At 39.0% G+C, this 22,855-nt stretch overlaps 5 protein-coding genes across 5 annotated transcripts; 3 read left to right on the top strand and 2 right to left on the bottom strand.

Moving 5' to 3' along the window:
• The first annotated feature begins 1,871 nt into the window (after positions 1 to 1,871).
• LOC149398855 (Calcium-binding EF-hand family protein) lies at positions 1,872 to 3,477 on the top strand. Its single transcript, XM_089614799.1, has 5 exons — positions 1,872 to 2,154; positions 2,283 to 2,494; positions 2,597 to 2,799; positions 2,880 to 3,054; positions 3,163 to 3,477. Exons 2-5 carry the CDS (start codon positions 2,296 to 2,298, stop codon positions 3,288 to 3,290), a joined length of 705 nt encoding a protein of 234 aa, XP_089470925.1. The 5' UTR covers positions 1,872 to 2,154; positions 2,283 to 2,295; the 3' UTR covers positions 3,291 to 3,477.
• Positions 3,446 to 7,942, bottom strand: LOC149398854 (RNA-binding KH domain-containing protein). Its single transcript, XM_089614798.1, has 7 exons — positions 7,647 to 7,942; positions 6,896 to 6,981; positions 5,561 to 5,706; positions 4,695 to 4,814; positions 4,488 to 4,604; positions 4,263 to 4,406; positions 3,446 to 4,161 (listed from the first exon to the last, which is right to left on the bottom strand). The coding sequence occupies exons 1-7, from the start codon at positions 7,781 to 7,783 to the stop codon at positions 4,000 to 4,002; spliced, it is 912 nt and encodes a 303-aa protein (XP_089470924.1). The 5' UTR covers positions 7,784 to 7,942; the 3' UTR covers positions 3,446 to 3,999.
• A 203-nt stretch (positions 7,943 to 8,145) lies between these two features.
• TEX1 (Transducin/WD40 repeat-like superfamily protein) lies at positions 8,146 to 10,139 on the top strand. Its single transcript, XM_089615612.1, has 11 exons — positions 8,146 to 8,288; positions 8,356 to 8,451; positions 8,540 to 8,669; positions 8,747 to 8,838; positions 8,943 to 9,011; positions 9,100 to 9,157; positions 9,238 to 9,337; positions 9,408 to 9,494; positions 9,585 to 9,663; positions 9,758 to 9,890; positions 9,986 to 10,139. Exons 1-11 carry the CDS (start codon positions 8,226 to 8,228, stop codon positions 10,021 to 10,023), a joined length of 945 nt encoding a protein of 314 aa, XP_089471738.1. The 5' UTR covers positions 8,146 to 8,225; the 3' UTR covers positions 10,024 to 10,139.
• Positions 10,140 to 10,276: 137 nt separating this feature from the next.
• LOC149398852 (RNA polymerase II elongation factor) lies at positions 10,277 to 10,988 on the bottom strand. Its single transcript, XM_089615613.1, has one exon. The coding sequence runs from the start codon at positions 10,915 to 10,917 to the stop codon at positions 10,294 to 10,296; it is 624 nt and encodes a 207-aa protein (XP_089471739.1). The 5' UTR covers positions 10,918 to 10,988; the 3' UTR covers positions 10,277 to 10,293.
• An 887-nt stretch (positions 10,989 to 11,875) lies between these two features.
• PA200 (proteasome activating protein 200) lies at positions 11,876 to 22,841 on the top strand. Its single transcript, XM_089615531.1, has 35 exons — positions 11,876 to 12,324; positions 13,315 to 13,417; positions 13,516 to 13,628; positions 13,716 to 13,838; positions 14,311 to 14,412; positions 14,494 to 14,659; positions 14,778 to 14,894; positions 14,983 to 15,050; positions 15,153 to 15,254; positions 15,333 to 15,534; positions 15,696 to 15,932; positions 16,022 to 16,149; positions 16,235 to 16,352; positions 16,436 to 16,648; positions 16,718 to 16,873; positions 16,982 to 17,058; positions 17,144 to 17,352; positions 17,498 to 17,714; positions 17,796 to 17,875; positions 17,980 to 18,097; positions 18,199 to 18,369; positions 18,661 to 18,829; positions 18,912 to 18,955; positions 19,200 to 19,242; positions 19,320 to 19,465; positions 19,657 to 19,751; positions 19,870 to 20,768; positions 20,876 to 21,154; positions 21,262 to 21,357; positions 21,456 to 21,634; positions 21,737 to 21,818; positions 21,915 to 22,039; positions 22,119 to 22,211; positions 22,308 to 22,461; positions 22,627 to 22,841. The coding sequence occupies exons 1-35, from the start codon at positions 12,164 to 12,166 to the stop codon at positions 22,666 to 22,668; spliced, it is 5,427 nt and encodes a 1,808-aa protein (XP_089471657.1). The 5' UTR covers positions 11,876 to 12,163; the 3' UTR covers positions 22,669 to 22,841.
• The last annotated feature ends 14 nt before the right edge of the window (positions 22,842 to 22,855 follow it).

Here is a 22,855-nt window from a genome sequence, read left to right as displayed (position 1 = left end):
AGGGATAAAACGAGAGAGAGAGAGAGAGAGAGAGAGAGAGAGAGAGAGAGAGAGAGAGAGAGAGAGAGAGAGATGCTATTAGGCAAAGAGTATATATGAAGAATATAGGAGGAATAAGAAATTATGGGCGATTGGAAGAAGAAAAAGACTTGAGAGTGATTCCCTTAAAATAAAATAAAAATAAAAAGACTTGAGAGTGAAGTAAAGTTAAAATAAACAAAAAATTGTACAGTAATATATATATATATGAGTTTATTTATCGTCTCGAGAGGAAAAGTCATTTTCTGAGAGATACTGACTTCTTATTTGTCTCAACTCTTAACCCTACATATTCACGGTCACACCTAATTGTTGCTTTCAGCGCTGTTATAACTTCTAATTTTGCAAATAACTATATTATAGTGTGTAAGAATATTGAGAAATGTCGGCAATATATATTTACACACCACTATATAAATAGGGTATTAAGCATGTAACGGACAGTTGACATAGCTAATAGGAACGAGAACGCAATTAAGCACTTGTGTACTACTAAGCAGTGGTACTAGTAGTAATTAATTAGAGAATTGAATTTCTCTCTTATATTTATTTGTTCTATTATGTTTGAATAAAAAAAATAAAAAGAGTGTGGAATTGGAATACTACCAAGGTCGGTCTTGTCTCGTGATTCCTCTTTTCTGACAGACAGACCTCTGATTTTGTGTGCCTCTCTCTCTCTCTCTCTCTCTCTCTACACAGAAAGATTCTCTACCGCGGAGACTAGGCTGAGAGCTACTCTGCTCCCTAATGTTTTGAAGCAAAGGGTTAATTTATTTATGATTAACCTCCTCATTGACTCTCTGCCATTGCATCATTATTTAATTATTATTGATCTTATTATTAATAATATTATAACCAATATTCCCCGACATTTGTGGCTCCTGGGTTTTCCCATTTTCTGTTATTTTAGGCCACTAATTAACTACTTGGTCAGGTCAACTATCGATCCACAATACATCTTGATCTTTTCCTTTTCCTTCCCCAATTTAGCCCGGCCCAATAGGTTAACTTGCGGTAAAGAATTACTTGTCTAAAAATTTTATTGCGAAAATAGCAATTTTATAATAATTTCTTATGTTTACAGATTGTTTTACAAATGATTTATTGTTTTTAGTTGTATTTAACTTTCTTTTCTGTTTACAATTTTAAAAAACATTAGATTTTAAAGAACTATTATAAAAATACTACTTTAAAAATGACACACTTTATCCGTAATCTCTTGAGAAAATTCCATAAACATATCATTTCAAGCGAACGGATAAATAACTATTTGAAACGGATAAATATATAATTGAAACGTAATACATGAGGTCAGAGATTTTTTTTTAATTTTTTTTTATTATAAACATTTATATCTAATGTTGAACTAATTTTAAGAAAAAATATATTAATTTTTCACCAAATTAGAAGTTGTAAGTGTTTTTTCATCCAATTTAACGGAGAAAGTACTTACGGTGCAATTAAAGCGTATCATTGAGTATTATTGTCGGTGAAAAAAAATGATTGTTCAATTACATACTGGAAAAGGAAAAAAGAAAAAGAAAAAGAAGAGTAGTAAATTGCACTTATTTGTTTTTTGCTTATTTGTTGTTCTAAGTGTCGTGATTTGTTCTTCATTGATACCATCAAGCTCTAGATAAATGAATAAACAAGTCGATCAATGACAATCATCTTCTTTGACTTTGCCTTTGCCCTTTATTTATCTATTGCTCTAATTTTTAGATTGTAGATAGTGCGTACCCCACTATATATTATAATAATTATATAGCCCTATCAAATTTGTTTAATTATTATACGGAAAAGTAAAATAAGAGCCCATGAAAACGAGTCAAGAATAAGATATGAATTACGTGGTGGGTAGAGCACAAAGCTTGGTTAGGAATTCAGTGAAATTGAAACACCCATTTCCTTAACTTTAGCCTAAACATCGTCTCATCACTTTTCCTCTTATTTCTTACCTTAATTAAAACATATACTTGATTGAATTTGCCGTCTGAAATTACCTCGTCTCTTGATCAAACATCTTTTGACTATTCATCCGATCACCCCTTTGGACGGCGTTCTTGTCTTGTGTTTCATATTCATCTTTTTTGGATTCAAAGAATAGCTTCAACGGTACGTCTCCCATAAAACAAACTTTTTTTTAGTTATTGATTATAGCTTCACGCTTGTTTTAGAATTGATATCTTTTCCTAGATGATTAGAATTTGCGCTTCAATATATATATTTTGTTTGTGTTTTAGAGTGAGCGAGAAAATGGGAGGCATAGTAACAAAGTCGGAATCACAAAGGAACGTTTGTACACCGGAATCGAAGTTGGAGGCTAAAATCGTCGATTCCATGAAGCGAAGAGCGACACTGGGGAGTGCCATGAAATCATTCAACAGCATTATTTTGAAGTTCCCGAAGATTGATCTGAGCTTGAGGAAGTGCAAGTCTACTTTCGAGCTTTTTGGTGTGTACAAAACTTGGATGCTTTCCATTTTCATAGCTCATAATATGTATATTACGTCTTTGAGATACTTTTCATTCATTCATGCTGTTCGTGTTTCAACAGATGAAGACTCAAATGGCGCGATTGATCAGGAAGAGATGAAGAAGTGTTTCGAAAAGCTTGGAATCGCTTTCGCGGAAGAGGAAGTGAGCGATTTCTTCAACGCCTGCGATTTCAACGACGACATGGGAATCAAGTTCAACGAGTTCATCGTGCTTCTCTGCCTTGTCTACCTTCTCAAGGACGACCAGGCCGCGCTTCACACCGTAATTATATCACACTTTCTTCTCTCTCTATGGGGTTGTGTCAATGCCATTGTCACTTCTCTGATTCATTATTTTTGTAGAAATTGAAAACGGCGGTGCCAAATTTGGAGGCGACGTTTGAAACGCTGGTGGACGCGTTTGTGTTCTTGGACAAGAACAAGGACGGGTACGTTAGCAAGAGTGAAATGGTCGAGGCCATCAATGAAACAACATCCGGAGAACGCTCTTCCGGCCGCATAGCCATGAAAAGATTTGGTCAGAGAGAAACACACACACACACACACTCTCTATATATATCTAGAAGCATAACTATATGAGGTTACTAAACTAGAAAACTCTTGTGTTTGTTTGACGATGTTGCAGAAGAGATGGACTGGGATAATAATGGAATGGTGAACTTCAAAGAGTTTCTATTTGCATTCACACGTTGGGTCGGAATCGATGAAGCCGACGATGACAAAGACGAAGAAGATGACGAGGAACGCCGATAAACAGTTTGATATCCTCACGGGCTTGCTTTTTCTTTATTTACCCAATAACGACTTTCACGCAGATTCCCTTTGTTTTTTTTAATAAACACTCGACTACACATCATATCATATCAAACTAATGCATGTAAAGTTGCCTCATTGCTTCAGTGTACATATTCAAGAATCAATACATCCACTTTTTCATTTATAGCTGAATCAACACATCAATTCCCGGTTCGATGCATCGGAATAAGTCTTAATAAATCAAGCAGCAATACCATAGAATATTAAAGCTTGCTCGGCCACAAGCAAGCAAAACGACCTCAATATGAAAACGACTTGATGATAATGACAACAAAGAATTGAGATTGAACTTAAAATGTTCTACGGACTACAAATTTGAACCAAAAACAACATCCTAGACAGACAGAGCAGGATATAACTAAATGTCTTGTGATAGAAGAGAATAAATAAACAAGCCTAGTAGTAATAACTGTGGAAAACTGAATGATGAAGCCTCGGGCGAGTAGGACAGAAAACACACAATGATATATATATATATATAGAGAGAGAGAGAGAAACAAAGAAAGAACGAACCGGCACAGAGGTTGTGCCAGTGCCCCGATGGCTTTTTGGAGTCCGACACTGCCACAGACACAGTCACTGCCTCGTAACTCAAGTCACCACAGCAAATTCACTTTCACTCACAAGAGAGAGTAGATTTCTCTCATTACCCCCGGGTCTTGGCTCTCTTCATTCCCAGGCTGTTGTTGAACGGCGAGACCGACCCCGACATCGGAGACGGCGACGGCGAACCCTCGTCCCTCAGCGTCCCGTTCAGCATCGCCAACTCTCTCAGCTGATGCTTCTTGTAGAAATCCTGGGATTCGTCCTGTTCATCACCATCATTCCCACACACCGAGAGTTCATCAAAATACCCAATTACTTGCGTCGTAAGCAACAGAGATAGATAGAGATAGATGCGAAGCTCACCATTGGCCTCAGCAAATCCTCAAGTATCTCGCGAGCCTGCATTAAACGCCCGTCGATTATCTCAACCGGCAACTCTGCCTCAACCAGAATATGAAGAGGCTCGTTCAGATGCTCGTATCCGGGTTTTCCTCTCATCATCTCTTCCTGTATTGAACAACAACTTTTGTCACGACTTTGTTCTCGACCTCGAAGCTATCAAAGAAAAGGAGACGCAATGATGATTACCCGAGCTGGATCCTTGATGCTACCGCGACCTCGTATCAAAACACGGCACTCAGTGGTTGCTTCAACTCGCTTGAGAGAGTTTCCTCTAGGACCAAGAAGACGTCCGACAAAGTTATACTGCCAAAAACGAAATCGGATGTCAGACTCTGAAATAAAAAACGAAATCAGACGTCTCATACCAGAAAAGATGAGGAGTTCAATGCGTACACTGGGATATTTTTCAACTGGGATATCCACTCTGATAGTTCTCTTTACAATCAGGCCTGATGAGTTTCCGTGAGAACCCATCCAGTTTTGTGTTGACGATGGCTGCAATAAGCTCGACATCTGAACATTTCCAAAAATTTCAATGACCTCCGTAAATGAGCGAGTGCAAGAAAATCGCGGTAGACATCTAAAAACTTCTTAGATTATGCAATATCAATGTAAAAAAAAAAAAAAATTAACGAGCAAACATAATAATTCCTAGGATTACAACACAATCGCTAAATCATATATGAGAAAAGCAGAAGTTTATTTTCAAGGCCTATTTCTAGTATAAGTACTTCTAACCAAGCTGGCTCAAATTCTGGTTCATTTTACATATTTTTTTTTTATGTTCCTTGGTTCTTTTCTTATGCATCCATTCTCCCAACCCCAAACAAGTTAAGCGGTTACATAACACAGTTGGTCAGTATTATACACAACAAGAACAGAGACTAACTATCTCAGAACTACAACAGGCTTATCGACCAGTCTATTTTCAGCACACAGCAACAAGCTTCTGTCACAAATAGCAGGAAAGGCAACCATGTGTCAAAAATACATATTGACAGCAAGCTAATTACTGAAATCATGTTAATCTTGACAACGAAATAACCATCAAAGTAATTTAATGGTTCTGGAACAAGTAAGATCTACAAATCATTGCTTGTTGGTGTTAGCTTCAGATCAGTATACCTGTTATTCAATTGCAAGCACTCAAACAAAGTCAATGGTTAGAAAGAAATGTAAGTGATGGTTGTCAATAACACTTCTAAAAGACAGTAAAATTAGACGGTAAATAAGGTTATGTTAATGGTTAGTATCCGTACTTCTGATTGGAACCGCGACGCCCATCCATTCACTTCAGTACCTCCGTTTGAAAACATTCCTCCAGAAGCCAAAGGGCTAGCATGTTCAAGTCCACTTTGACCTAAAACTGATGCATTCCCCAACAGTGTGGTTACACGCAATATTTCTGCTCCAAAAATGTCAATTTTCAAGAATAAGATGTACCAGTCAGCATTGGTTAAGAGGTTAGTCGTCACCACAAAATGTTAATACATTAATGGATTTTGCTCCAAGTCAGTAAAAATCAAAGCTTCACAGCAAACAGTGCTCTATAACCCAAACTTAAAGTCAAGTAAATGTTAAAGATGCGTCGATACTCGATACTGGGTACATTTATGCATGTAGTGAAGGTTATGTCGTCAGTGTGAGGCATGTAGAAACTTGCTAGGTGATTATTACATAAGTTACCAATCTGGGAGGCTCCTATATCTGGGACAAGATTCACTATGAGCAGCTATTCTAAAGAAATTGTTTCTTGATCTCTCCGCGATGGACGTCGTCAGAGATACAATAAACTTAAAAAAAAAAAAAAAAACCTCTTAACCCCATGAACAAAAAAAAAGCTAACAAAATAGAAAATTAGTTGAAAGTATAAAACAAAGGCGAAAACAGTATAAAGACCTACGAACTGTGAGTGAGAAAAGAAAAAAAAAAGTCACTCAAACAAGTACTTCTACTTCATTAAAACTGCCAGGTCAAGCAAGCGCTTCGTAGTCAGGAATAAATGATTCCTTAACAGAATGTGCTTTAAGTCTAAAACTCCTTGGGCCGATAACCACGTAGGTCCCACGTAGTCAACCAGCTATCTCACATGCCACATATTGTTGCCAATTCTCAAACCTCTCCGACTGTTAAGCAAGAACATAAAAAAATAAACGCATATGATTGTGTCGTGTGATCCTACCCTATGCCCCCACAAATAGTCCTCATACTTTTTTCCTTGAGATGAAAAAAAAAAAAACAGTTGCAAACGATAATCTAAATAGTGAGTTTGAGTCATCAGAGAAATTCAAATCTACACAAATTGGCATGGTACTCTAAAAAAAACTTCAACTACCTAGTAAGAAAAAGAGAACCATCCATATTCAACCAAGCAGAAACTCTCTTAATTCACTAAGCAGTGGCATCGAGATTCCCAGTTGAAATGGAGCTGAATCACAAGAAATTTAGTCTACTACTACCCAATTTTAAAATTCAACCCGAAATGCAACTATAGCGCAATAACTCCGCTGAGCAGCAATTGGTGGTCGTTCTTCTAATCAAAGTGATAGCATTGAAGCAAAAAAACTGCAGTGTAAAATAAATGCTATGCTTACCTTGGGTTAATAACTTGTAGCAAGTAGGAAGCACAGGCACGAATGGGCCAATCTTGTGACGCTCTTGAAGTAACTCTGATAAATATCTGCTCACACAGAAGAAACCAGTTTTCAAATTAATCAATTAACCATAATAAAAAATAATAACAATATACCAAGTCATTCGCAAAGAAAAAAAACCAGTATTACAGTGGTTATTATGAGCCAACCACGTTTATTAAAGAGATTGACAGTTTGTTTCCTTGGATTCATTTCAAAGCTAGACATTTGCAGAACCTGAGTGAATTGTAGAAGCTGAGCAAGTCAGCCAAACTAGAGTTTAACATGTGAGTGCAATCGAGTGCTGATATAAGCTCTAATTATTGGGGAAAATAAAATTACAAATTGGTTTAACCAATGTTCAGATCAAAGATACGAACTCGGTGCATGTAAATTCAAAGTGAATATTAACTACTTGAATCCGATAACAATTAGAAGATAGTAAAAACAGCCAGCGATTACTGAAAAATTAGGTGAGAGCTATAAACAGAGCAATAGCAAGTGGATCGGTCCATAGGCGAAACCGATCACCACCGAACTTCAAATTTATAAAACCATCGAGTCAATTATACGGGAAAAAAAATATAATTTTAGATCTGGACAATGATAGAACAGAGAAAACCAATCGAAGGAAGGAGGAAAATAATTAACCGTGAGTATGGCAATCAGCGAGACACTGATAAGAACAAGAGGGGATAGAAGGCGATCTTACTTCTCTTGTTCGGCGAGAAGAGCGGCGGAGGAGGATCGGAGTCCGGCGGCGGAGGAGAAGTGCGGCGAGGGCGAGAGAGGAGCAGATGGCGACGGCGAGAAGGCCATGTACCTTCCGGCGGAGGAAGATGACATCATTATGGTGGATCAATCAGTTGGTCTGGTTCGATCCAAATCGAAAACCCTAAGAAGAAGTGTGAATGTGAGATTGTGAAGAAGAAGATGATGAAGCGTCGGTGGATTTTGGATGGATTCGAGCTCTCTTTCGTTTTTATACCACTCTCACCCCACACAAACCCTTCTCTCTTCTCTTTTTTTCATCGCCTGTTAAAAAAAAAAAAAAAAATCAACTAAATTACAGCAGTAGTTCAGTCACTACTGTAGAGTACGAATCCAAAAAAAAAAAAGCATGGATTTGTTTGGATGTCGTTTCTAGAATTAATCATTGTCGTTTGTCCTATTATAAAAAGCAGCCCAACCCAATCAACACAACCATAGCTAAGCCCAGCCCAAAATCACAACTGGCCAGTCTCACTCTTGTGCTTCTCTCCCAAAGGAATTCCTGTCGAGACTTTGGAAAATGGACGATTCAGCTCCGTTCAAGAGTCTCCATAGCAGAGAGTACCAAGCTCACAAGAAGAAGGTAACAAAACCAGTTGCTCTTTCCTTCGATTTCATTTAATTTCATTGTTCATCGTTGTATTTGGAAGGTTCATTCCGTGGCTTGGAACTGTACGGGAACCAAGCTCGCGTCTGGCTCGGTGGACCAGACAGCTAGGGTTTGGCACATCGATCCTCACTCCCACGTAAGCTTTTCTCGGCCTAGAAATCGAGTTAGGTCACTTTCAATCGCTCGGTTGACGATTCTTATGGAGTGAGACGAAACTTTGACAGGGCAAAGTGAAAGATGTTGAATTGAAGGGTCACACGGACAGCGTGGACCAGCTTTGCTGGGATCCTAAACACGCCGATCTCATCGCCACCGCCTCCGGCGACAAGACCGTTCGACTTTGGGACGCTCGGAGTAAACTCTGATTCTTTTTTCTTTTTTCCATTTCTGCACAAATGTTATCATTTGGTTTGATTTGATTGGTGTTCCAGGTGGAAAGTGCTCTCAACAGGCCGAGCTCAGCGGCGAGAACATCAACATCACATACAAACCCGACGGCACACACGTCGCCGTTGGAAATCGGGTCAGTCACTATATCCCCATTTCAAAATCTTCAAAGGAAACTCTTTTTTTTTTTTTTTTTTAAATATAAATGTTTGATTCTGTCGTTGTTTTCGAAACCCGAAGGATGACGAACTAACGATCCTAGATGTTCGCAAGTTTAAGCCGATTCATAAGCGCAAGTTTAATTACGAGGTACTCCCTTTTTCTTTGTAATTAAAGAAACCAATCTCTCCTTTTATGTTAACACAGATTTTTCCTTTTTGTTGTTGTTTCGGTTTAGGTAAATGAGATTGCTTGGAACATGAAGGGTGATAAATTCTTTTTGACAACGGGGCTCGGTGAGGATCGGAGAATTTATTTTTTATTGCGAGAAAACAATGATTCTTGTTCTAATGTGTTGTTTGAGTTTGGGTTTCAGGAACGGTGGAGGTTCTGGGATATCCTTCGCTTCACCCGGTTGAGACTCTGATGGCTCATTCTGCTGGTTGCTACTGTATCGCTATTGACCCCACTGGAAGGTTGTTTCTTACCTATACATATATATGTTATATATATATTGAACTTTCTTTCTTTTTCGGGTGTTTGCAGACATTTTGCAGTTGGAAGTGCTGATTCGTTAGTCAGCCTGTGGAATATCTCGGAGATGCTCTGCGTGAGAACATTTACGAAACTCGAGTGAGTTCTTTTTATTACAGTTATCATTTTCAGCCCAACAACACATCTCGTTATAAGCTTTAAAGGCTCTTTTTTTTGTGTATGGACAAGATGGCCGGTGAGGACAATAGGGTTTAATCATACAGGCGAATATATTGCTTCAGCCAGTGAGGACTTGTTCATCGATATTGTAAGCGTGTTTGCACTTGCCATAATAGCAAGTGGTTTTAATACTCAATTATGATAATGAATGATGATAGCATTCTTTCTCGCTTGAAATACAGTCAAACGTTGAAAGTGGTCGGACAGTGCATCAAATTCCTTGCCGGGCTGCGATGAACAGCGTTGAGTGGAATCCGAAATACAACTTGCTTGCTTATGCCGGGGATGACAAGAACAAATATCTTGCTGATGAAGGTATAATATTTATATTACATACCCATAATATTTATATTACAATTTTATTCTTTGTCCAACGCACTAACACATTTAGTTTTCTTTTCTGCTAACAGGCGTTTTTCGGATATTTGGCTTTGAAAGCACTTCCTGAGACAATAAAGGCTTTGTAGTATTGTAGCAAGGACACATATTTGGACCTGTATGACAAGACAGTTGATGTAATATTAATTTATCAATCCAGTTTGTTTCAATGCTTGATTTCTCATTGCATGGAAGGGTGAATAAATAGTTTCAAGAATCGAATAAAAATGAATGTTGTGGTACATAAAGCTACAAGCAACACACACGCAGTGTCGCTTGAACTTAAAAATAAGCATACAAAAAAAAAAAAAAAAAAAAAATCTGAGAATGAGAATGAGAGTCAAAGAGTGCATAGAATGAGCTTAGAAGCGGGGACGAGAAGAGCCGCGAACGAGACGAGGCAAACGGTAACGAGATATCGAGAGCAAAAGTCGACGGGCCGCCATTTGATCTGGACACTGGAGCTCTTCTTGTGGCTCATCTTCTTCTGGGTCGGGTCTTTAGAGAGGTCAAAGGTCGAGCCTTTCATCCTCAGCTCCTGAACGGCTCGGGTCAAGGCCCGGCCCTCGGTCCTCTCCCTCTGCACCGCCCGCCCCGCCTTCCAGAACCGCACCACCCTCACGTGGGCCAGCCCCGCCAACGCCGCCGAAGTCCAGCCCGAGAGCAGCCCCGGGACCCACCATTTCCGGCAGCGGGCCCCACCGCCGCCGGAGGCGGAGGCGGAGAAGACCGTGGTGAGGAACACGGCGTGGAAGAGGACGAAGAAGCAGGTGAGCTGGAAGACCTCGCGCTTTGCCGATTCCATTCGGGTCTCTTTCCGACACGTTCTCTTCCCCGAAAGCGCTTCCTCTCTCTGCCACAGCTTCAGCAGAAGAAGGTGCCCCGGGCTCCTCGAGATCTCCCACAGAGGGTGGTTTTCAATTCCCCCCATTTCCACTGTGTGGCTTTCTTTCGTTTCACCCATTAAGAATGTTTTTTGTTTTTAATAAGAGCTGAGTTGAGAAAATACAAGATGGAACTGATAAGAGAGAGAGAGAGAGAGAGAGAGAGAGAGAGAGAGAGAGAGAGAGAGAGAGAGAGAGAGAGAGAGAGATGGTGAAAGGGGTTGGGTAAAGGTGTTGAAGAATCGGAATAAGAAGAAGAGTTCCGTAACGGTTACTTCTTCTTCTTCTTTCTCGATCTTCCAAACGGTCCGATTCTTTTATTATTTCTCAAATTTTCTTTTTTCTTTTTTGCGCTCTCGTTTCCAACGGTAACAAGCGAAGCTGGGCCTGGAAACGTATTATTGCCTGTCCCGGGAGTCGCTGTAAGCCCAATACTAGCTACAGATCGAAAGCCCATGAGAGTTCATTCTGTATTTCTTTTTTCTTTTTCTTTTTTTTTGGAAGAATTATTTCATTTTTATTTGTGTTTGACCTTTTGATACCAAAGTGCGAATTTCTCCGGCCGTACATTTTTTTTTCCAGACTATCATGCAGATGCTTGATTTTTGTGAAAAGTAAAGGGCAAAAATGTTGCACTTTTCATCAACATAAAAAGTCATTGTTTTATTTGGTTTGAAAAATAGACGGAAAAAATATATAAAAGGTGTTTTCATTTTATATCTTTTCTTCTGCATCAAGTTTGCCAGTCCACTAAGAAATTAGAATTAACAGTAATGAGAAAATAATAAAAGAGCAAACAAACAAACAATAAATAGGAGAAAAGAAAACAGTGATTTCTTTATTTTTTTTGCTCGAACAGTTTATTTATTTATTTAATATAGGTGAGAAGATTTTTGACATAAATTCATATGGCACAAATGCGTGCCACGTGTGTTATAGTGTTCAGTGGGCCCCACAGCAGTCGACACTCTTTGGGTTACCGCTTTCTCCGGTTCCCGGTCTTTATTGTAAGGATTCCATATGGAGATGGCGGTGAAATTAATATTTTCGGGAAATTGCGTGGTGAGTTTAGAATTTTAAAGAAGTTACAGAGAGCGAGTTGAGGAGAAAGAAACCCCAAATCCCGATACCCAATCGGTGTGAATGTGTGTGTGTCTCAATCATAACATATAACAACAGAGCAGACGACTTTCATTTCTTGTTATCAAAGAAAACAAAGACTACTTAAACACTCTCTCTCAGATTCCCAATTTCCATTCATTCAGTAGCGAATGAGCTTATTCATCTTCTTCGATTGCTAGGTTTTGAAATCGGGATTGGAAAAAAATGCATCTGTACAATGCGTGGCTTCCTCCGCCGGTGGCGGCGGAGACGGCCAAGGAGAGAGAAGCTTTCAGCGGCGTCGTCGCTTCTGTCAGGGCGTCTTATCGCCGCGAAGATCCCGATTCCGTCTACGCTTCCGTCAAATGGGTCTCCGTTGTCGACCTGTGAGCTTTTCTTCTTCAATTTCCATTCCATGTCTGATTCAGCCATTGCTTCCTCTGATTGCGACTCGCTAAATGTTCAATTCTAGCTCTCTTCTCCAATTTCGATTCGGCTTAGGCTCTTGCTTGGTCTAGTTAAACTCTGTCCAGTGTAGTAAGACTGTTTAGCTATATGTCATTTGAGCCATTCTTGTGTTTCTTCTTCAATTTCGATTCAATCTTGCAGCTTCTTTTCTTCCGTGTCTGATTGGGGAGACCTTTGATTCTTGCTTGCTCTAATTATGCTTGATTTAATGTTGTGTATTATGTTCAATTATTGCTGATTCTGTACTTCAGACCTAAGTTTTAACACTCTTTTGCTTATGCCATTTGAGCCAAAGCCATACGAACACAATAGATATTGTCTGAATCAAAGTCAATGAATAAATTCGTCGGCTTTCTTTCCACAACGCAACTCTTCTGAAGTCTTACTGATTCAGTGACCCGTATTGGAGACGTCTTTTCTTAAATTACCGCTACCAGGTTTTTGCACTGTTGTTTGGTCTTAGTACACGTGACTTTGTAGGAAGAAACTACTCTGCAAAGAATAACGCCAAATTCTTGTGATTTCTGATTGTGGGCCTTCTATTTTCGTGCTATGAGGAGCTCTAGAACCAAAGTTAATGTTCATTTTTGTTCTGGCGTCTTGTAGCCTGTTTGTTATTGAATCAGGGCAATAGTAATGAATATAGTTCTTAAGTAGATGAGGATCGGCCTTTAGTTTTCATCCTCGTACCGAATTTATCTTTGTAGAGGAAAATGTAGTTAAGAAACGTCGATCGGACTTCTAACTTAAACTTTAGGTTATGAACTTTTAAGTGCAAGTTGCTATCTTTCTCTCCAATTGACATAGGTTTGTGTGTACTTTTTTTTTTTATATTTAAAGAAAATCAAGTCCTGGCTTGTTGATGGTTAGAAGAGTATATCTATCTTTCTGATTATCTTTGTATGCAGTTTCATAAAGGCAAAAAGTGAAGTAGCTTTGGAAGATGTGATCGCTGTTATTGAAATTGGACTAGAGTTATTTCACATGTCAGAAAACAAGCTTTATGCCCAGGTACTTATTTTTGTGGTTTGAAACTTTTCTTACAAGATGACACGGTGGCATTTCTTTACAATTCTTAAATGCTGGTTCCGCTCTTATGAAATGAATAGGTTAGGTGGGGAAACTTTCTGGTTAGAATACTTAACAAGTATCGGAAAAAGTTGTCCTTGAAGGTTCCATGGCGGCCATTCTATGATACTTTGATACACACACATTTCACCAGGTGATTTATATATTTGAACTTGTGCGTTTTTAAATTGTTGTGGGTTTTAATAGCGTGGCCTGAATTATAAGTTTGCAAATGCCACAGGAATACGGGTCCAGAAGGTTGGAGACTGAGGCAACGACATTTTGAGACTATTACTTCCCTTGTTCGATCCTGTAGAAGGTTCTTCCCACCAGGTTCTGCACGTGAAATATGGTCCGAGTTTAGGTCAGTTCTTTAAGGGCTTACCTTCTTAGTTTTGTGTATCTCCAAGAACCATGTTATTGAATTTGGGTTTTCATTGAATTTGGGTTTTCCTTGAATTTGGAATCTGAACGCCTTGATCGAAAGCTTAAACCATTGTATCGCTCTATGGATTTTTTCTTCTTGTAACGTGTTCAAGTCCTTCTCTTTAGCGGACTTGGCTAGGGATTGGTCTAGTTCGCTGTAATTTATGTTTTCAAGGGTTTTTGGTTTGTTTCGGATTCTCTTTTATAATTTATTGTAATCTCTATCCTTGTTCTTCGGCTTTGCCGTGTTTTAATAAAGTCCGGTGTTTCTTTTAAAAAAAAAAAATCTATCTACATTTATATATATATATATTTTTCTTGCAATAGTTAGATAAGCATATTTCAAATTATTACGGTGGTGATGATGGGTTGATTCGATTTTTTGGATATTATTTAATGAAAAATTGCAGGTCTTTAGTGTCGAATCCCTGGCATAATTCATCATTTGAAGGATCAGGGCTTGTGAGACTCTTTCTTCCGACTAACTTGGACAACCAGGAGTTCTTTACAGAGTAGGACCTCATATGCAAAATCCCTATGTTATACATTTTGCATGAAATACTAAGAAAACTAACTTCCTGTTTGCGTCGCAGGGATTTTATCAAGGAATGCGTGGATCTGTGGGAGTCTATGCCGAATTGCCAATTTTGGAATAGCCAATGGGCGGCCATTATAGCTCGTGTCATAAAGAACTACGACTTCATTGACTGGGAGTCTTTTTTACCTATGCTTTTCACTAGATACTTGAATATGTTTGAGGTGATTGCTTGGACCTTGAAACGCTTTTAGATTTTAAATAAAGCATTGTAGCTGCTCTCGTCGATTTACTAATGGACAGACACAATTGATATGCACTCAATCTCACTCATAATGGTAGGTTCCAGTGGCAAATGGAAGTGGATCGTACCCGTTCTCTGTAGATGTTCCCAGGAACACGAGGTTTTTGTTCTCCAATAAAACAATGACCCCAGCTAAGGCCATTGCAAAGTCAATTGTAAGATTCATAATTTAGAGTTAATAAATCAGGGCTGTTTATGAGTTGCTTGCTGATTTCGTTTCCATGCTAAATCATGACTTCACAGGTGTTTCTATTGAAACCGGGCGGCGGAACACAGGAACATTTTGAGAAATTGGTCAACCTCTTAGAACAGTTTGTATACTGACACGCTGATGTTATTTCCCTCTTTTTGGGGTTTCTTGATCATTTCTTTACTTGCAGACAGTGTTGAGATTTTGGTTTTGGTTAATGTAGATACTACCATCCCTCGAATGGTGGTCGCTGGACCTACTCTTTGGAGCGCTTTTTGCTGTATCTTGTGATTTCGTTCCAAAAACGCCTACATCATGAACAGCTGTAAGAGAGTTCCTTTGTGGTTTTGTCGATACGCCGCACGATATTGGTGCTTGTAGTACTGAATTATTGTCGGCACAGGAACACATGCACGAACAGTCTAGGAAGGTCGGAAAGGACTTCCTTTGTCACCGTGCTTCTTAAGTTAGTTGACCGTGGACAATATAGCAAAAACGAACATCTTTCCGAGACGGTCGCTGCGGCCACTTCGATTTTGTCGTATGTGGAGCCTTTCTTGGTCCTCCCATTTGTTGCGTCTCGATTCCATATGGCCTTAGAAACGGTTCGTCTGTGTGCTTTACTTTTACTACATGTGCTTGCTTTGTGGTTTTCTCATCGAATATTGAGCTATTTTACGGGAGAGTATGTTCACTACTCTTGTAAATAGAGTTTTTTTCACTGAAATAACTTCTTTTTTTTTCACCAACTTTTATGTCTAGTCAGATGACTGCCACCCATCAATTAAAAATTGCTGTCATGTCCGTAGCATTTGTCGGGCGTTCACTGTTTCTGACGTCCCTGTCAGCTTCTGCAGTAAAACCTGTTGTTGATCTTGGTGATGGTGAGGAGTTCATAAATCTTATGATGGTTTCATTGTCCAATGCATTGCTTGGCATGGACGCCAATGACCCTCCTAAAACCTTGGCAACCATGCAACTAATTGGTTCCGTAGTTTCGAATGTAAGCTCAAAACCCCTCTCTCTCCCTCTCTCTCTACTAGGTTCTCAATCTGCATGTGAATACTTTGCTTACCAGCTTAAATTTTGTAGCTGGCTTCCCTGGATGATGATACGGATGAACTATCCTCCATGCCAATGATCTGCTTCTCTGAGTGGTTGGATGAGTTTTTGTGCCGTCTATTTTCTCTGCTTCTACACTTGGAACCAAGCAGTGTTGTGTAAGTGAGGAAGTCATTTGACATTTGTGGTTCCATTTTTCCTCTTTAGTTTGACCGAGTTGATTTATAATGCTATACTCTGCAGTAATGAAGGTCTGCATTCATCAGCAACATCAGGAACCTTTCTAGTTGAGGATGGTCCATATTACTATTGCATGCTCGAGATATTATTTGGAAGACTCTCCAGACCCTTGTTTAATCAGGTTATTGTAGATGTTATTCGCCGTCCATGGTATATTATACCCTCCAAACAAGTATTGTAATTTTTCCGTGAATTAAAATACAGGTTTTGAAGAAGGTTGCCAAGTTTGTCAGAACAAATATTCTTCCTGGTGCAATTGCAGAGGTTGGACTGCTTTGCTGTGCATGTGTGCATACAAATCCAGAAGATGCCTTAACCTATCTTGTCGAGCCAACTCTGTCCTCTGTTATAACCTCTTTGAAAGGAATACCAGCCACTGGATTTGGCGGAGTATCTGATTCGTCAATTCCTCCTAAGGTCCGTTCTCTCATAGTGTCATTATTATAATGATTTTACGCAGTGCTGACTTCACTGTCTGCATTACAGGCAAAACCTTCAATATCTCCAGCTCTAGAAACAGCAATTGATTACCAACTGAAAATATTATCAGTTGCAATTACTTATGGTGGTCCTACACTTTTACGCTACAAGGACCATCTCAAAGAAGCCATCCTTTCTGCTTTTAACTGTCCATCTTGGAAGGTATTTGGTTATCTATTTGTTATTGTTTCGTACAAAGTGCACTTGTTACTCGTAAACTCTTTTTGTTTCAATGGCTCTAAGTCATGTTGATTGTTTGGAAATTCACAGGTTAATGGAGCTGGAGATCATCTTCTGAGGTCCCTCCTTGGAAGTCTGGTTCTTTATTATCCAGTTGATCAGTATAGGTATTCTTAAGCTTTCTTTCACCGTCGTCTCTATTTGTCACACAGAGTAGATTAGAACAAGCTTACCGAGCAAATTATCATGTAGGTGTTTATCGCGACACCCTGATGCTGCTGGATTAGAAGAATGGTTCAGCACAAAGGATTACATTGATGATAATCATCTGGCTGGACCCAAGTGGCATATCCCAAGTGTTGAAGAAGTCCAGTTTGCAAATGAGCTTCTGGACCTTCATTTTCGTTCAGCATTGGATGATCTTCTAAGAATATGTCAAACCAAAATTTATTCTGATCCAGGTAATCCCTCTTTGGTCTGTTTATACCCTATTCAAATAGTGCTGCTTCCATTTGCTATTGCGAATGAATTGCCTGCAAGTCGATGCTGTTACACTGAATACCTAATGAGGGTTGCTTGATAATACATCCATTTTTTTTTTATCAGGAGACGAAAAGGAGCACTTGAAAGTGACTCTTTTACGTATAGATTCTTCGTTGCAAGGTGTTTTGTCTTGCTTGCCTGATTTCATCCCGCCATTAAAAAATGGGACGGCTGAAGATTCAGGGCGTGCCTCTTTCCTAATAGCGGGAGCAACTGGTTCGACTGTTGGAAGCACCGAATTACGGGAAAAGGCTGCTGAGATAATACACACAGCGTGCAAGTAATATTTTTGCTTACACTTCATTATTCATTTTTAGGTTGCTTTGTTCTGTTCCTGAAATGGTGTTTGAACATTGAGCAGATACATGGTAGAGGAGAAGTCGGACGACAGTATCCTATTGATACTCATAGTTCGCATCATGGATGCCTTAGGAAACTATGGTAATGACTTGATATATATATATATATATATATACTATTGTGTCCTATATGTTACTAATCTCACACCAACTCATTATATACCTCTCTCTATCTCTCGTTCGCAGGAAGTTTGGAATACGATGAATGGGCAAATCACAGACAGGCTTGGAAGCTGGAATCTGCTGCTATAATAGAGCCTCCAATTAATTTTGTTGTGTCGTCTCATTCCAAAGGAAAAAGAAGGTAAACCGTGCAATACTCATTGTTTCTATTCTCCATAAAAGGTAGATATGCTTTCACTTAGTTATTTCACAAATAATACCAAATTATATTCTTAAATCCAGGCCAAGGTGGGCACTTATTGATAAGGCGTACATGCACAATACATGGAGGACGTCACAATCGTCGTATCATCTATTTCGCATCAATGGAAATTTCGATCCATCACAGCATGTTAGTCTTTTGATGGATGATCTTCTAAATCTCACTTTGCACAACTATGAAACTGTTCGTGGGTAAGTTCTTAATCTCCTATGTGGCCCTGTTGGATACTGTAATTTTAATCATAGACTGGGCAGTGAACCAATTTAGAGACTCAAATTGAGAGAATATGTGAGGCCATAACTCCCATATGCTATTTAGTGGAAACGTATAAAATCTAATTCCTCACGCAAAATCTGTCTTTTTTCACACCAGTATATAAATTCTCCATTTGTTATTGATTTTATCCTGATAAAATGATTTTTCACAACAGTATATAAAGTCTCCATTTGTTATTGATTTTATCTTAATAAAATGATATTCAGGCTTGCTGGGAAATCTCTTTTGAAGATGATAAAAAGATGGCCATCTATGATTTCCAAGTGTGTTCTGACGCTAACTGAGAATCTACGGAACTCTAACTCCCCAGAGCATGCAGTGCTGGGTTCCTGTGCACTCCTTGCAACACAAACAGTCCTTAAGCATGTGACAATGGTATTTTACAGCTTAACTACATACTAACGTGTATTCCGAACAAATTATGTGCTCTAATTGTATATTTATTTATTTATTCCAGGATGCGAAGGCGTTCTCCTCATTCATTCTTGGGATTCTCTCGAGGTAAGCTTACCTTACTATATGTAAAGGGTTATTTAGAAGACGTTATTTAATTTCATTAGCTACGAAATTTCATGTACGACATGTAATCACATTACATTGTGACTACTGACCATAATAAACTTTGATAGCATGATCATATCATTATGCTACAGTTGGTCATTCAGCATTCCTTAGTTTAACATGATGTTTGGATTAAATATTGGTGTTATGATATTCAATTATAATGTTTCTTTTCTTCTTGAAGCTCTCATCATGAATCGCTGAAATCTCAGAAAGCAATCAACGAGGTAGAATCCCCCACGATCATCACTTTGATCTAATTTTTTTGAAGTCAGATGAGTTTTAACATTAGTGAGTCCTGCAGCTTTTTGTCAAATACAACATCCACTTCTCTGGAGTTTCTAGAAATATTTTCAAGACATCGAGCGATCATTCAGATGGGCAAGATTTTTCAGAATTGGTTTCTCAGATTGTTTCCATGAGTTTCGAATCGACTGGCTTGCATTGGAGGTACATCTTCTAATCTTGGCTCCTTATCTATAGATAATGAAATTTTTGCCAGCCACGTCTCATTCAATTTTTTTTCTTTATTTTTCTTTAAATTACACTGACTGGTTTAAATGGGGTGAAAAGACTCTTCACGTTGATTCAATTCACTTAAAGTTACTGGGGCTTATGTTTTGTGATTATTTTTTTTTCAGGTACAATTTGATGGCTAATAGAGTATTACTCCTGTTGGCTATGGCATCGAGGAACAACCCGAATTCGTCTCCAAAAATTCTGCGTGAAACTGCTGGTTTGCTCTACTTCTTATGTTTTTCGTGATTTCCTCATTTTCGTTATCCTGCTTTAATGCTGTGTATCAGTTTTCTGCTCAAGCCATATTAGTGAACATTCGTGTTAATGCTTTACAGGTCATTTCTTGAAAAACTTAAAGAGCCAGCTTCCTCAAACAAGAATACTTGCAATATCAGCTTTGAATACACTGTTAAAGGAGTCGCCTTACAAACTCTCAGCCGAAGAACAGACTCTTTCTTCAGAAGATTTGGGAGAAAATAGGAAATCATCCCTCGAAGGAGAGTTGAGTCAAATTTTTATGGAAGAGGGGTTTTTTAATGAGACTCTGAACAGTCTCTCTCATGTCCATATCACCAGTGACGCCGAAAGCTCATCGTCCAGGGGGAACTACGGAAATTCTTTCCAGAGCTTGGCCGACAAATCGATCACTCGTTTTTATTTCGACTTTTCTTCTTCGTGGCCGCGTACCCCGAGCTGGATTTCTCTGCTGGGTTCCGATAACTTCTACTCCAACTTTGCCCGGATTTTCAAGCGGCTGATACAAGAATGTGGCATGCCTGTGCTGTCGGCTCTGAAAAGCTCTCTGGAAGAGTTTGCGATGGCCAAGGAGAGATCTAAGCAATGTGTCGCTGCTGAAGCTTTTGCCGGGGTTTTGCACTCTGATGTGAATGGTCTCTTAGAGGCGTGGGACAGTTGGATGATGACCCAGTTGCAGAGCATCGTTCTGTCTCAGTCGGTGGAGTCAATACCCGAATGGGCAGCTTGTATTCGTTATGCCGTTACAGGGAAAGGCAAACACGGAACTGGAATCCCTCTTCTGAGGCAGAAAGTACTCGATTGTTTAGCCAACCCTTTATCTCCAACGGTAACTACCACAATAGTTGCCAAGCGCTATGCTTTCCTTTCAGCTGCGCTTATTGAAGTTTCCCCGCTGAAAATGCCGATCACCGAGATCCAGCTTCATTTCAAACTTTTGGAGGAGTTGCTTGGTAATATGTGCCATTCATCTGCCCAAGTAAGCTCTCGTATTTACGACCCCGTTAGCTTTTTTTTTTCCTTTTTTTCTTCCAATAGCATTGGAGAATTCGGTTCGTTTCTCTAATCGGTTACATCTTGTTACAGGTAAGAGAAGCTATAGGAGTAAATCTTTCGGTGCTGTGCTCAAATATTCAGCTTTATGCATCAGCTTGCAACGGGAATTCCCTTGAGAAGGGAGATATGGATGTCGAAATCCTACTTAAACAGAGAAGTTGGATTCAGATTCTCAAAGAACGGGCGTGTGAGGCGGTAATTAACATTCATCGCACCAATCAGTCCGACAGTTTGGAGGCAAAGAGGAGCGCAGGTCAAAATGGACATTTGAGTGGCGATTCACAAGATGATGCTAAATGGATGGAAACGGTACTGTAGTTTAAGATGATAATCTGTGGAATGGAATATTTAGCAACTCAGCAAATGCCCTATTAATCAAATCTCTCCTGTTTTTTTTTTTTTTTACTGTGGTGTAGCTTTTCCATTTCATCATCTCCTCTCTGAAGTCTTCGAGATCGTCGTATTTGCTGGATGTACTCGTTGGTCTCCTTTATCCTGTAATCTCACTCCAGGTGCGTTCCGGGTTTTTTTTTAGTCAAGTTCAGTGTGCGACCCTCTTTTAGTATAAAATATTTACACGTCTGAGTAATGTCATTTTTTCGTTATGAAGGAAACGTCAAACAAAGACTTGTCGACCTTGGCCAAGGCTGCTTTTGAACTGCTAAAGTGGAGGGTTTTCTGGGAAACTCATCTACATGAGGCTTTATCCATCATTCTTTCATCGGCCGAGGATTCAAACTGGCGAACAAGATCTGCAACCTTAACATTCCTTAGAACTTTTATGTACAGGTGACTACTATGTGCTTTCTTAACTAGTCGCTGAAATTCCCATCTCTATATTCATCATGTATTTATCTTTTGACTATGCTTGTTTACGCGGCTTTATTACAGGCACACCTTCATTCTTTCGAGTACAGAAAAACAAAAAATATGGAGTACTGTCGAGAAGCTTCTTGTAGACAACCAAGTTGAGGTAATTTATTCATGTATTTTTGGTTGGTGTGGTTTCAATTATGAAATAGTGCCCACATATATATACTCTTGTTTGACTGTGTATTTGGTGGTTCAGGTACGAGAACACGCAGCGGCTGTTCTAGCAGGCCTAATGAAAGGCGGGGACGAAGATCTAGCTCAACAATTTCGTGATAAAGCTTACAAGGAAGCGAACAATCTTCAAAAGAAAAAGAAGCAGAGGTACATTTTTCTTCTCTTTCAAAAACATATTGAGTTAATTCATTTGTGTTAGTGAGGGTGATACAAATCTATAATGCAGAAGCCTGAGCTCGAGTCAGTCTGTAGCTTCGATACACGGGGCTGTACTTGCATTGGCCGCTTCCGTGTTATCAGCGCCTTATGACATGCCTAGGTAAAATGTCTTGGAATCATGTTCGACATAACCACATTTGATTTGAGTTTTTTTTTTTTTTTTTTTTTTACTTATCTATTTTTATTTTTATATTAGTTGGTTGCCGGAGCATGTTACTTTGTTGGCTCGTTTTGTGGGTGAAGTATCGCCCATTAAATCGACGGTTACAAAAGCGGTTGCCGAATTCCGGCGCACACACGCCGATACTTGGAATATCCAGAAGGATTCCTTCACGGAAGACCAGCTTGAGGTTGGTTCATATATATATATATATATATATATATATATATATATATATATATATATATATATATATATATATATATATATATATATATATATATATACAATATCCTTTTCTTTCTGCATTTTATGTTCTTCTAATTATTATTATTACTCGATCACGTGTTTGCAGGTTCTGGCTGATACATCCTCTTCTTCCTCATATTTTGCTTGATTTTCTTGCAATGTATTAATTTGTAGACGCAGAATAGTTGTCCTCTTTCTTCTTCCTCATATTTTGCTTGATTTACTTGCAATTTATATATAGACGCAGCATAGTTGCTATGTTTGTTTAAAACATTGATTGAAATTGATAGTGAGAGAAATAATGTAATGATTTTTACGTCTTTTTTTTGCTTGTT

This window comes from Urtica dioica, chromosome 5 (assembly GCF_054948205.1).
Source record: "Urtica dioica subsp. dioica isolate 48M chromosome 5, U.dioica_male_clone48M_v1_H2, whole genome shotgun sequence".
Taxonomy (NCBI): domain Eukaryota; kingdom Viridiplantae; phylum Streptophyta; class Magnoliopsida; order Rosales; family Urticaceae; genus Urtica; species Urtica dioica.
The sequence above is the reverse complement of the archived record's forward strand: the minus strand, read 5'-3'. Positions and strand labels throughout refer to the sequence as shown.